Here is a 14,162-nt window from a genome sequence, read left to right as displayed (position 1 = left end):
AACAGTAAACTTTTTTTATTTAATTAATAAGTAAAGACTAACTTACATAAGCCGAATTCTGCAAATTATGCTTAGCTTAGTTGCAGTTATGGAATTTACTTTGAGCTTGGGAACATTGACTTTGTTGCGAAATATGAGGTTTGGCAACAGTGATAGCGGTCGTTATATGTATGTATCTTCTACTAAAGTAATGTACTTATGATGACAATATGATAGAGATGGCGAATTCATTTACATTTAATTCGCGAAACTGTGCCTTCACATACATACATATGTACATATATACATATAAGTACATATACATATACTTGCATTGAATTACGTAACCTATGTTTGTTCAATATTTTTTTTAAGAAGCAATCTGAAATGTTCATATTTTTTGCATCTCCTTTACTACACGTCATACCCAAAATATTAACCTCACTCAAAGGACGGTGGACTTAAAGATTGATACCGGACATCCATTCGTGAATCGACAGACGACATGGGAACCTGGATTTCCATCTAACCCAATTACTAAGTAGACATGGGTGCTTTAGAAGAGATCCCAGCATGACATTAGTCCGAATTGGCCGTCGTGTTGAGAGTGCTTTGAAGACTCTGAGTATTCTTCTGTCTGAATTCTTTTAATGTCCTCGCTTTTTAAGTACAAGGGAAAAACTTAAAACTACACTCTGTGGTAGTTTTACGGTGGGAAATTTTACGACACTCACGTGTCAGTCCACTGAGAACTGGAAAGCGAAGCGGCAGTCTCAATAATGACAAAACTGAGACAAATAGAGCAGAGTAGGCGTCCGTCAGTCTGTGCCATTAAGGAGACTTAAATGTCTTATCACTCCCACGAAGTAATACTCAATCAGGTGGTTCCGTGATAGAGTCTGGAGTTGGGAGTAGGTTAGGTTTAACGGATTAAAGATACGCACTCCGACTTTTGATGCTTACTCTACACTCTTTCCTTAACTTTTTCGGTAATAATGTCATTAACAGAGGTGGCTGAACGACTCGCATGAGACAAGTTTTCGATAACCTCAAGACCTTCACCTCATTTATTGCGCCACTCAAATACTTTTTTTCGTGATAAAACAGACTCCCCAAAACAGTGCTTTAACAATTTCAACGAATATGTGGCCGTGATTCCATTGAGAGCGCAAAATGTCGAACAAACTCGGTCACTAAGATACCGTAATTGAGAGATCAAAGTTCTCTCGAACATACAAAGGTTGGAAGGAAAGAAATTTTGTTATCGATTCGGTTTACACGCGCAGTCCGGGTCAGATTTGATCATATGATACAATCTAGATTCCATCGATTGTAGAGATTTTCCAAGTTCTCGATACCCCTTTTGTAATAAAATTGGGTTTCTGCTTCAAAAAAAGGGCTTCAGTCTCGGTGACCATTCTTATCGCTAAGGCGAGAAGATCCGTAGAATTCTATGGATTCGGAAACAATTCAAACTACAATATATGCAATCTTCTTCTTTGAGTGTCACACGGTGATTCAACCAATTGTGAATTCCCAATTAGCATAGGGCTGTTTTTACCCAAATTTTTACTAACGTTATGCGCAACAGTTTCCTTGAGTGTCTTTAGCGTGTCATATATGTAAGTAGCTCGATCAAACTCATTTTTCAGTCATCAAAATCTATTTTGCGAAGCTTTTGATTTGAGCTCTCTGAGGGCTACAATGACTTACATCGGAGATATGATAATTGGGGAATGATGGCAATTCTCTCTGAAAACTAGTAAAGAGATGCTGTAATCCGTTCGACCTTCCGTATCGGCATAAGCCTGCGAAGCATAACGACAAGCTACCGCTTATCCGAGATTCCTTCATTTTAAACACCTAAGCACTCTTAACCCTGACTTTTTAAATGTTCACGCTTAAGCTACATTTACACACTCCACCCCCCGTCCTTGTGTACGCATCACTCACTCAGGTGAAACGAAATTAATTCCGAAGCTGCGCGGCAGCATCATCATTCCTTATTTATTACAAAAGATTTATGCAAGATTTAAGGCTCGGTTAAGCTAATCCAACCAAGGTGCTGGTGCCGGCAGCGAAGCGGCAAAGCGGAAATATGCACATATCCTTGTGAAAGCATAACCGCACACAATCGGTGTTAGTTGGCGTATAAGTTGCCGGATCGCAAACAGCTCTAACAACAACAACAAACATTATTTAAATCAAATTTCCGCACATTTCTTTATTTCCAGCGCCGCAATGCACTCGCGCACTCATGAATTCAAAGCCACAGCAGGCAAACTTTAACGGTGTAAGCACACGAATTCCCACAGGATGCAGCTGCAAGGCAGCAAAAGGACGTTAGAGCAACTTGCGCCAAGTGGTGTGAAATTTTCATGTACTTTTTCTTTGAGAATATTCACATTTTTTGCATTTTATTTTATTTTTAATGCATATATGTACATATACTGTATATATGTGTGTGCGCACTCTTTTGTGTTTGAAGTGAGCGTTGAGCTGATTGTCGTTTTACGCTCTTTTTTCAATTTTTTGCCAGCAACCAAAAACGCCACTCGAGCGTTGGATTTGTGTGTAAGTGTGTATTAAACTCCGGTGGGAAAATGCTCAATCATATTAACTCAGGCAGCACCTTTTTCTCATGCTTGGCATGTTGCGCAAAGGATCTCACAGAAACAGGTGCAAAAGGCGTGTATATGTGTGTGCGTGTGAATGTGTGCTGCTGCAAAAGGAAATTCGCCGAAAATGCCTTGCGGCCTGTTGCAGCAGCAGCTTTGGAACACACACTCTGATTTCTGGCTTACAAATTTCATTTCGTGCATGCCTAAGAAGCGCGACTCACACAAGTGCTTGTAGTTTTATGGAAATGCACGCGTGTTCGTTTCACGGTTATGATTCCATGTTAGTTGGCTTATTTAAATCGCCATTGAATAAAGTTAAATGAGCGAGCTGAGCAATTAAACTTTCTTCTCAAGATTTATCTGTAACTTGGGATTGTTTACACAATTTAGAGGTTAGAGTAATAACATACGGGCAATTTAGAAGGAAAATGGAAGTAATGTTCTGAAAAACGTTGAAAATTAAAATATAAAATTTTAGAAACCAACATCAATGTATTTTTATGGAAACTTCCAATATAAAAGCTATGTATTCTAAGATATAGTTAATCCTTAGTTGGATTGATTGAATTAAATTCTATTCTAGGGTTGAATGCCTTCGGATTTTTCGAAAAATTTTAATTGTAATTTAATCATTGTAGATAAGAAGAGGTCCGATCTAGAGCCATTGAGATTTTGTTTTAAGAGGCATTTAATTTAATAAATAAAAAATAATAACGTAATTTACAAAATTTAATGTACATATGTACTTTTATAATTAGCGAAACATTTTGAAAATTTTTAAACCGAAAAATTTACTATTACAATAAATCTCCGAAACATCTCACCGAAACAATTTGTCAGATCAACTTCGAATTTTCGAATAGTTTCATATACATTTTTAATTCAGTTGTGGATATAATCCCTCAATTGCTACACCTATTGAAGAATAGAAGGGTGCTCAGCAATAATTTCTTGCAGATTTAATGCTACTACAATTCACTGCAATGCTTCCCGGGCTCCGTGTTTCTCTCTACGGCCTTGCTTACAATTGCCTTTTTCTAAAGAACTCAACTGAAATGGATTATAATCTAATTAGGCTTAGCAACTCCATATAGTGGTTAATGAAAATTCCCACCACAGTTGGTTTTCCGTAAACGGAACGGACCTGAATTTCTATCCGCTCAAATACAACTTAGCATTCCTCAAAACATCGTTACAATAACAACAACATGATGATACCATGATGATTTGGGTAGCTCTGACCATCGCAGCGGCGACTTATTATACTTAGAATCACGAAATACTCTCCCAGAATTTATATTCTAGCTGAAAATGATACTCAGCATATTTCAAAAATGACTTTGGATTTATTTTATGCCAGTTCCATATATGTATGTATGTGTACGTGTGTGTATAAAAGTACAAGTATTCAATCGTTCGAAAATTATGCCTTGTCGGTCTTGCGCCACAATTCTCCGGTGATTTGATATACGGCACATTTTTCTGCAATTTAAATATTTTACGAGTAAAATAAATTTAAACTGAACTTTATGGAAATATCTACATACATATACATATAAGTATGTACATACATATATTTAAGCACGTGCATTCATATTATTACGCTTGCATATGTAAATCAGGAATCTATATATACTATCCATACATACAAACACTCAAATGCAACTCATTTATCAACACCGTTAACCCTGAAGTTTGCACATTTCATGGCGCACAACAACCCAAACCGCCTCTCATACCCCGAAATTCGTTGTTGCAGCGAATGACTTCTCATGCATTTTGGTACACATGTAATATATATATGCATGTATGTAAATATATATGCAAATACTACTAGTACATACACATTTACATATTCGTTTAGGGTACTATTTCGCTTTTATTTCGTATTTTTTTAAGGAATCGTCCTTCTTTTGTGACGCTGCCTCTTGTTAAACAGCTTTCAGGTCTTTAGCGCGTCTGGCGGTTAACTATGGCGTTAGCCTTTTACCATGCCATTCGCCAACGGAATCATATTGCATGTGGTTTGCGCCAGTACTTTGCTCATTTCCACGCTTAATTTACAATTGCCATAAGTTAACATTTCCACAGTATTATTTTGCTTCTTAGTGTTTTTTTTTATTTTCAATTCGTTTCCTCACGTTTTGTTTTAACTTTGTCTGAAGCTCTGATGTGGATTGTTGTGGTGTTGCACAGTGCCTTTGCCATGCAAATTTATGCAGTTGTACAATGAAGCTACTTATTTTATTGCTCCTGCATGAGTATAAATATGTATTTACATACATAGATGCATATGTATGTATTTCGAATAAAGTTAGCTAAATTTGTATTGCAAGATTTACAAATATGTAAACATTGTACGAGTACAAGTATGTATGTATATATGTACATGTATAAAAAATGGACAATATTGTACATATTTTCAGAGTTTAAATATTAACAAAATACAGGGCGGAGATTATAAATCTATGCAGAAAATGCTAGCTTGGATAAAGCTCACAATACCGAGGCTTATTAATTTAATCACGCTCTGATGTACTCGTACCTGAGATGTCTCTCATAGAATTTAGAGCTAAAGATATTAATTTAGCCTTAAAATGTAGATTAGTAAGCAAGCTAAATACATACATAAATACATATATACATACATATATACATATGTATGTAGATTTATGTATGATCCCACAAATTTAAAAATTCTTGCACCTTAAGAAAGTTATGTACATTATTTTGTCTATTTGTTTTTTAGATATATTTGTACTTTGATTCATTCCATTCATTTTATTACGAAATTATTGACACTTTTTTTTTAAATAAATTGTAAGACCACGAAAAAGCATTTGTCAACAATTATTATTTAAATGGTGCAAAACAATTAACGTCCATAAATTAAGTCTCTGTTTTCTTTTGTTTTGAAAATCAAAGCATCATTCACAATAGCAAACCGCTGACAGTGAACGTGAATTATATGCAGAGAACGTCTATCATGTTGAACGCCTCTGTTATATGTTTTACGTTCTCTGGTCGTTCAGATTAAACAAAATAATGGACACAGCATATTTTATTATATATACCACAAATATTATAACAGCAACCACGAAACAATCAAAATTTAGTTTGATATGCTGCTTTTCTTAAACTTATATTAAAAGTACTTCAGATAATGGCTTCTGGCATCATTTGCTACGATAGTTGGCAACGCAAATTTTTTATTATGTCCGGTAGCATTTCGGTTGTGGAGCAAAAGTCGAATGCCGATTTCTCACTTGCAGTGAAATTTGATTGAGAAAAACAATAAAAAAGTGTCAAATTACAATAAATACACAAAGTTTGGTAAACTATAGTGCGAGAAAAACATACTGCAATTCCATTTCATGAGTGTATTATCAATAACCTTAAGAAAACTCCGTGAAAGTAATTCTATTCTGCGCCGCCTATAAAACTTCTTTCCCTAACCATCAATGCCTAGCAAGGTGCTCCAATTGGAAGGCTCTGTGTGTGCGTGTGAAAAGAACACAACTAATGTGTTTGCTTGGATGCATTAATATAGAGTGAAAGTGATAGCATAAGCATATTTTTACCTTTGACTAGACGTTGCGAATCTTTAAAATAAAATAGCAAAAAAACATCGTGTTAAAAAAACACACTCATTTATAACTGTCAAATAAATGTCAAATGCGCGAATTTGACATTTTCAACGTTTGCATTCACCGTCTGATGTAAAAAACTTTCTGGAAAAATAAAAAAATTTCCCAGCACCAGCAACAACAAATCGAACGGAATTTTGTTAAAGTACGAAAGTAATAATAAAGGCGCATTCAAACGCAAATAACCGTGCATAAATTAATTATATTTCTGTGATTGCTAGACGCGTTTAGGCGCTATACACCTTACACCACATTAACCAACATTTTCGGTGTTTCGTCAGGACAGTGCCGTCACCACGCAAAATGTTAATAAATTTAAGAGTAAAAACGCTCGATGCTCAAACGCATGACTTTAGTATTGATAATGAGGTAAGTAGACACTTTACATTGGAAATTCCTAAATCGTGTCAAAGATCACCACTCCCTAGTATGAAGGGGAGGGGTTGTCTGCAAGTGACCGCCTCCGCACAACGTAACGCTATTGTTTAACCATATTAATATATTCCCTTATATATTCACATTATTTTGCTATGCTACAGTTGACTATTCGCGAATTTAAGGACAAAATCGCTGAGAAAACCAACATTTCCGCTGACCAACAACGTATCATTTATTGTGGTCGTGTTCTTGCCGATGAGAAACAATTGAAAGAATACGGTGAGTCAAAATATATGAATAGAAAATGCAGCCAAACAAAAACAAACAATACTTTTAGACAGCTTATGATTAGATACAATTGAATATGCGAAAATTTAAATTTTATGCTGAATATTAAATTAATTTAAACAAATTTCATTGCCAATTAATTTATTCAGATTCGAAAAAAAAAATCACAATTGATTCTTGGTTAGCTTATTTGATATATTTATTTTCTGCATTTTTGATGCCATGAAAGTTATTTAAGTTTTCTTCTACCAATATAAATAATAGATGTTGATGGAAAAGTGGTTCACGTGGCTGAGCGTCCACCGCCATCACAGCGTGGTCCCTCTTCTTCCAATTCATCTTCGAACGATACACCCAACACACGTGAACGCACCAACAATCGCGGAATGCGGAATTCTCCTTTGTTTAGAGCACTAGACGGCATGGTTGTTGGAACTATGGCAATACCAATGAATCCTGTTGTAAGTGTCAAGCATTTTCAAACTGTATTCATTTAAAATTAATTGTACTCCCGTTTTAGCAAAATAACGGGCAACAGCAGGTAAATCCATTTGCTGCTTCTTCGTCATTTTGTATGAACCGCATAACAGTGGCCCGGCATATGTTAGACTGTGCAAATAATATTGCCGCCTATTTGGAAGATCCGGAGCGGGTAAATAGTTCTAAATAAAAATATGAAATGCTTTTAATATCTCTTATTATGTATTTTAGGGTCTTAATAACGCCTCTTTGGATATTTTGGCGCGAGGCAGCTGGACCATGGAATCCACTGTAGTTGAAGTGGGTTTTACCGCTGCTGATTTGCCACAAAATCAAAATATTGTGGAAATGGTACAAGATGCTGTCTCAGCAGCGTTACGTCGCAACAGCAACACAAACGTAACTGTAGTGCAATTACCCACAGTCTTTGGTTCCAACGAGGGTGAAGCTGCCGCCACGAATGGTGCCGAAGGTGTGGCAAATATGGATGCAACTGAGAGTAATGCTTCTGTTGATGCGGATGTGGATGCTGACGGCGATGCCGATGCTGCCGCTGCTGTTATTATAGAAGATGTTATTGATGATGCTTACGAAGGAGTTGCTGCTAATCTTAGCCTTGCTTCCGACACTACTGGCACCAGCTCTACTAATAATACCACATCATCTACTAACACAACATCTGATGCATCTACAACAGACATCTCGAGTGCATCTACAACAACTGGTACAAACACGGAGGAGAATCCCTCACGTCGCCGCACCAACACACGAGTTTTGGCGGAAGTGGTCGAACAAATGCGCACTGTACAGACTCGTCTCAATCCTTTCATACAGCAATTCTACGAATTGTTAAATAATGATCCAACATACGAGGAAGAGGTGTATATTGTTTATAATTTCTAACTAAAAATTAAATAAAAATTCTCTATATAATTACATTATTATAGAATACAACCGATCGCGATAATGCACAGCGGCTTTACAATCGCGTTTCCGAGGCGCTACACTATATGTCGCATGCCCAGCATGCCATATCCGATTTGATGTTGGACGTATCACAGCCAGCACCGCGTTTTCTCACTTGTCGCCCGATATTGGTTGAGCAAAGCGGTTATGTTAGCTCCAATAATTATTTATCCGCTGCTGCAGCGGCTGCCGCTGCCGCCGCCTCTGGTAATAATCAACAGCGTCCTCGTTCGCGCACCACCTTTATATCACCACGTCGCGATCATGCTGTCACCATAACAACCCTTTCACCACCTACCACTGCAAGCGGTAATGCCAATAGTACAGCAAGTGGCAATACTCCTGTTACTGCCGAAGCAGGCAACAGCAGTGGTTATGTTAATTCCAATAATTATTTATCAGCTGCTGCAGCGGCTGCCGCTACCGCCGCCACTGGTAATAATCAACATCGTTCACGTTCACGCGCCACCTTTATATCACCACGTCGGGATCATGCTATCACCATCCTCTCACCACCGACTACTGCAAGCGGTAATGCTAATAGTACAGCAGGTGGCAATACTGCTGTTGCTGCCGAAGCCGGCAACAATAGTGGTGGTAGTAGCAGTGCTGGCAGCGGTGGCGCGGATGGTAGCGCCTATAATAATCGTAATAGCAACAGCACAACTGCAAGCGCAAGTGGCAGTGGCAGTGGTAGTTCTATTGATGATCCGGTTGATGAACCATTAACCAATCCGAATGCGACGAGTACAGCGGCAGCAGCGAATGCGGCCACGCAAAGCAACGGTAAGACTAAGTGCATTTTGGTAAAACGCAATATTTGGTATTTTAGCGTATATTTTATATATATTGTATGCATTTTGCAATTATTATAGATGATAGTGCCATAGAGATTATGCTCCAACCGAGACGCGGATTGTATTTTGGCAGTAGGTTTTGTTTTTTGCTGTTTGTTCAATTTTACATTTTTGATTTTGTTTTGAGTTAATGCATTTTCACTATTAGTGTTTAAATTTTTTTTTTATTGTTTTGGGACCATAAAATCTGTGTTTGTCGTGCCATTTTTTTTTTTATCATTACTAAAATGAAAAGGCGATTAATATTGGGTTTGAAGCACGTATATAGATATGGTAAATAATGTTTTTTCCATTTTTCGGAACGAAATCGGCACTTAATAGGCACATTTAAATTTACTTTAATTTCGATTAATATTATATATATGGATATGTATTTTTTACTTTTACTTTGTGCGCTTTTTGGGAGTTTTATTTATTCGATTTTAATCGATAAATGTTTAAAGGAACAATAAAGTTAAAAAAAACACCCTTTCTATATGCATATGCATATGCATATAAATAAAAAAATTGTAGCTTTTTTTTATCGTAAAAGGTGAAATATGAAAACGGCTATTTGCGATTGAAAAAGTAAAGCTCACAAAATACCGATTATTTTCGACTAATTTTAAACCCACACATCTCTTAATTGTTGATAAAATATTTTCGTTGGTTATATGTTATTATTTTTTGTAACTTATTTTGCATCTACATAATTCTCGAAGTTACAAATTTCGTTTTCAAAAATTTTAAACAATATTCATGCATGGCGTTCCGTTTTGCACTAATCTCAATTAATTACAACTCTTCTTACCTTTTTGGCCTTGAATTTACAACTTTGAATTTTTCTGAACAATTATACTTCGTTTTCTTTTATAGATAACCCACAGGTGCAAATGTCACGCCTTATTCAGGCTATGGTGAATTCCGCGCCCATTAACACTGAACTGCATGTGCAAATCCTACCACCCACCATATTAAGTGTGCCAGTGAATGCGCGTGATGGGAACAATGGCAATGGTGAGCAGCAGCAACGTGCAAACGCTGCCACAACCTCAGACGCCACAGCAACAGCTGCTACGAATAATAGCAACAACAATGCAAATGCCAATGCAACAGGTAGCAGCAGTGGCAGCGGTAGCGGCGCTAATGCCAACAATAATCATAGCAACAATGCAGCACCAGCCGCTGGCATAGTTTTGAATCCTAATAGCGGTTATCGTCCCGTTTCCGCTTCATTGGCAATTGGCACGCTGCCAACCACATCCACACAAACACGTTCAACATCGCGCCCGCAACTGCAGATCGGCGGCCTACCGGCCAACGGTTGGAATGGTCGCTTTATACCAGCCAATATGATGTCGTCGTTCGATCGTTTCCTACCATGCAATAGTCACCACATTCGGGAGCCCGAGAACGGTAATAATAGCAACGCCGCTAATGCCAGTGCCCCTTCGAATGGCAACGGCAACGCCAATGCAAATGCAAATGCTTCCATGAATAACGCAACGCCGCACATAATAAGTGAGTACAAAGCAAAAGTGAAATGAAATACTAAAAAGTGGTGGAAAGTGTATGTAGTTAACTACTAGCTTCTTCTTCTATTTTAATAAGATTTCTTTATTTCGCAAACTGGCTCACCTTAACTTAGCTTTTGAATTGGTTCTTTTGCCATTAATAACAATAAACTATTTCCACCATTTTTCAAAACCTCTTTCCCAAATGGAAATTTTTCTAACCTATTAGCCACGAATACGATCAATCCACACTCTCTACGCGCATTTGCCGATCTCTTGCCAAATGTACGTTCCACACCGACAGTAGGCGGTGCGCCCTCAGGTACCACGCGCACCAATGCACCGGCACCGCCACCGCGACCAGCCCTCCCTTTCTTCTCGTTGCGTAACTTAATATCTGGCCAAAATCGCAATACTCCGACAGCTCCAGCTGCGCCATCCACATCCGGCACCGCTGCAGCCGCCGCCGCCTCCTCCTCGGCTTCCTCCAGTGCAGCTAACACCGACAACTACCGGCGCAATTTGCGCACTCAGCTACAGAATTTCGTTAATCAGCGCATCTTCGGCGGTGGTCCAATCAACGAGGAGACCATGTCACCGGCGGTTAATCGCGCCGTCGATTGGTTTGGTGAATCACTGGAATTGTTGCCACAATATGAGAAGCCCGAGTATGACTCGCGGCACTCGGTCGTGAAGCTTTTGCGACACATGCTGCCGCTATTCATCGAAATCGTGCGCGATGAGCAGAGCAATTTGGCGGCGTTCGAGCAGCGCATCAAACGTGCTTGCGAAGACTTCGTTAAACGTCTGTACAGCGTGTTATATGTGTGTGTGGGCCGCAATAATGCCCAACAATATTGGGTACAATTGATGCGTTTACTCTGGGTGCCGACGCGGTCATGTAAGTTCTTTAGCCAAATTTCATGAAGTTTACTCTAACTTTTTATATATAATTTTAGATTTCCGAGGTGAAGCTCTACGTTTCTTAAGCATGTACATTAACACAGTGAATCCATCCAACACGGACACAGCTGATGTACAACAATATATTGTACATAGAGATGTACCCAGCGTGGCGCAATCAGATGCAGTAAGCTTCTCATTTCTCATTTATTTTCTTATACTCACCATAACTCACCAGGAGTCATTCGTAACTCCACCGCAACCTTTCAATTTACAGCCCCTGGAAACCGATGTCGAAATGGTCGAAGTGGCGTCTACATCCGAAGCAAACCCGCATAGTCAATTCTCAATAGACATCGACGACGCCGACGCCGACGACGATGTAGAACTCGAACTTGCGCCTGCCGAACCATTACCCAACGTTAACGCCGGCTCCGAGCCGTGGCATAGAAATTTCCCCACTGACTGGTTGCCGATCATAACACGTGATCTACATACACAAAGTGCAGTAAGTAACCATTAACTTCTATGTGTCAACATCTATTACAAGCATTTAATGTATGTCGCTTGCAGAATCCGCCAAATCAGACACCGTTCTCGGATGCGTACATATCAGGCATGTCGGCCAAACGAAGGAAAATGATACAGAACAACAAACCGCCAACCGATATCAACGCACTCGTAGCACGCAGTGTGCGCAAAGCCATACAGACTGTGGGACCACGCGCGTCCACGACAGCCGCAGCGGAATCACTAACGGCCGAGGAAATCACAGAAGCAATCGCCAACGATGCGACGGTGCACACTTCATTTAGGGATGCGGTGCGTACGAATGTGCGCGAACGCTTGCAGAAAGACACCAATTACAAAGCTGAGAAATTTCCGCATACCGCAAAGTTCGTTAACAAATAGAAATCATAGTTTGGTGCTTCGTAGGCAATGAGCATAAATACATACACACACTATATTTAAACATGAAAAGCAAAAAAGAAGAAGAAGAGGTGAAAAGGAAAAAAAAAACATTAGCATGTATACGCGAATTACAAGTGACTCAAACGAAACTAAGTTATATAATAATAAATCTTAATGACAGTGACAATGAACGATGAGGCAGTTAATAAGCAGTTGCTGGTACTTGTTATACAAAAACAAAAACGAAAACAAAAAAAAAATAATTGATTGTATGTAACTATATTTTATTTTTATCATTTTTATTTAAGTTTATGCGTTTACTTATTGATAAATTATGCATTCAGCGAAACAGGTGGAAAAAGAGAACAGCCGTTAGTGGAAAACAAAACAAAAGAAAATACTAATTAAAAACAAGAAAATTGTACTTTATACGATATTAATACATATATTATTAAAGAAAAAAAAGATAAATTGAAACACTAAGATTTCACGCATATTGAGAACTAAGTTTAATTAAGGCAGACAACCCACATTTAGAGAAAGCAAAACAGACGCATAACAAAGAACTTTAACAAGATTCACACATTTATGTATAGTGCATATAAAAAATAAGGCAAATAAAATATAATCCAATGCACTTGTATGTGCAAATAAATTTAAAGTCTACCAAAAAATTGGAAAAATTTCAGCGTTAAAGCAAAAAGTGAAGTGCCACAAGGAGTTGCCACTTATATTGAAAAGGAAAAACAACGTAATGAAAAGCGGGAAGGAAAATTATCACGACAGTTGGAGCCTACATAAGTGGCTTTCTTCTTTTCTACAAAAATTACAACAACATAAAATTGTTTGGGAACTAAACTATCTTAATTTGGAAAGTTGTATCTAGGAAACCGAGACGAACGCTTATACTATATACATATGTATTATACATACTAGTGTGATCAAATTGAAGGGTGAATTTTGTCCATTTCATCTGCTTCAAAGTAATCCCCTCTCGCTGCAATACACTTCTGCCAACGAATTTTCCGGTCATTATAGCACTTGGAAAAATCCTCTGTCGTGATTGCCATCAGATCCTTCTTCAATTCAGATTTTATGTCCTCAATTGAGTCAAAACGGTGTCCTCGGAGTGGTCGTGTGAATTTGCTGAATTGCCAGAACTTACGGGAAGGCAAATCAGGCGAAAGCGGTGGTTGCGGCACGATATGTGAAAATATGGTGAAATGATCACGAATAACCCATGCAGTATGAGTTAGTGCATTATCGCACTTCTTTGTTCAACAAATTCAGACATAGTAAAAATCGAAGAATTCACTTCAGAGCCTCACAAAACGATTTATGCTGCTACCTAAGGTTTTTTCTTCGCAACAAAACTGTTATATGATTGTGTATTATTTAAATAACTAAATATGCTGGTTGCTGCGCCCTAAGGTATGCTATAATATTTTAAATTGCAATTAGTTCATTCAAAACTGTAGCTCATTAACACATTCCCGCCTCATTTTTCAGCATAACAATATCATTAAGACTTATTCTGACGAAATTCCATCTAACAACTAGAGAAAACTTATTTTATGACTTATTAAAATAAAAAAGTCCAAGGTAAGTCAAAAATCCTAATAAAAGTTTAACATTTAG

General features: G+C 38.0%; 1 protein-coding gene across 5 annotated transcripts; it reads left to right on the top strand.

Annotated features, from left to right (window-relative positions):
- The first annotated feature begins 5,830 nt into the window (after nt 1–5,830).
- LOC120776702 (large proline-rich protein bag6-B) lies at nt 5,831–13,179 on the top strand. Of its 5 annotated transcripts, none has more exons than XM_040107592.1 (12): nt 5,831–6,616; nt 6,787–6,904; nt 7,178–7,374; nt 7,434–7,565; nt 7,625–8,272; nt 8,341–9,145; nt 9,235–9,288; nt 10,072–10,716; nt 11,017–11,610; nt 11,669–11,799; nt 11,851–12,120; nt 12,186–13,179. In XM_040107592.1, exons 1-12 carry the CDS (start codon nt 6,551–6,553, stop codon nt 12,522–12,524), a joined length of 3,999 nt encoding a protein of 1,332 aa, XP_039963526.1. In that variant the 5' UTR covers nt 5,831–6,550; the 3' UTR covers nt 12,525–13,179. The 5 variants fall into 5 exon arrangements, with proteins under 5 accessions (XP_039963526.1, XP_039963525.1, XP_039963523.1 ...); XM_040107591.1 differs by having other exon boundaries at nt 11,014–11,610; XM_040107589.1 differs by having other exon boundaries at nt 10,939–11,610; nt 11,890–12,120.
- Nucleotides 13,180–14,162: the final 983 nt, after the last annotated feature.

Source organism: Bactrocera tryoni, chromosome 5 (assembly GCF_016617805.1).
Source record: "Bactrocera tryoni isolate S06 chromosome 5, CSIRO_BtryS06_freeze2, whole genome shotgun sequence".
In the NCBI taxonomy this organism is placed as follows: domain Eukaryota; kingdom Metazoa; phylum Arthropoda; class Insecta; order Diptera; family Tephritidae; genus Bactrocera; species Bactrocera tryoni.
The sequence above is the reverse complement of the archived record's forward strand: the minus strand, read 5'-3'. Positions and strand labels throughout refer to the sequence as shown.

What these genes read in the sequence shown, in the direction of transcription:
- LOC120776702 (XM_040107588.1), top strand. Translation starts at nt 6,551, where the DNA reads ATGTTAATAAATTTAAGAGTAAAAACGCTCGATGCTCAAACGCATGAC. An exon ending in ACGCGGATTGTATTTTGGCA is followed by an intron (nt 9,289 to 10,071) that starts GTAGGTTTTGTT and finishes TTTCTTTTATAG; the next exon opens with ATAACCCACAGGTGCAAATG. An exon ending in CGCAACGCCGCACATAATAA is followed by an intron (nt 10,717 to 10,938) that starts GTGAGTACAAAG and finishes CTAACCTATTAG; the next exon opens with CCACGAATACGATCAATCCA.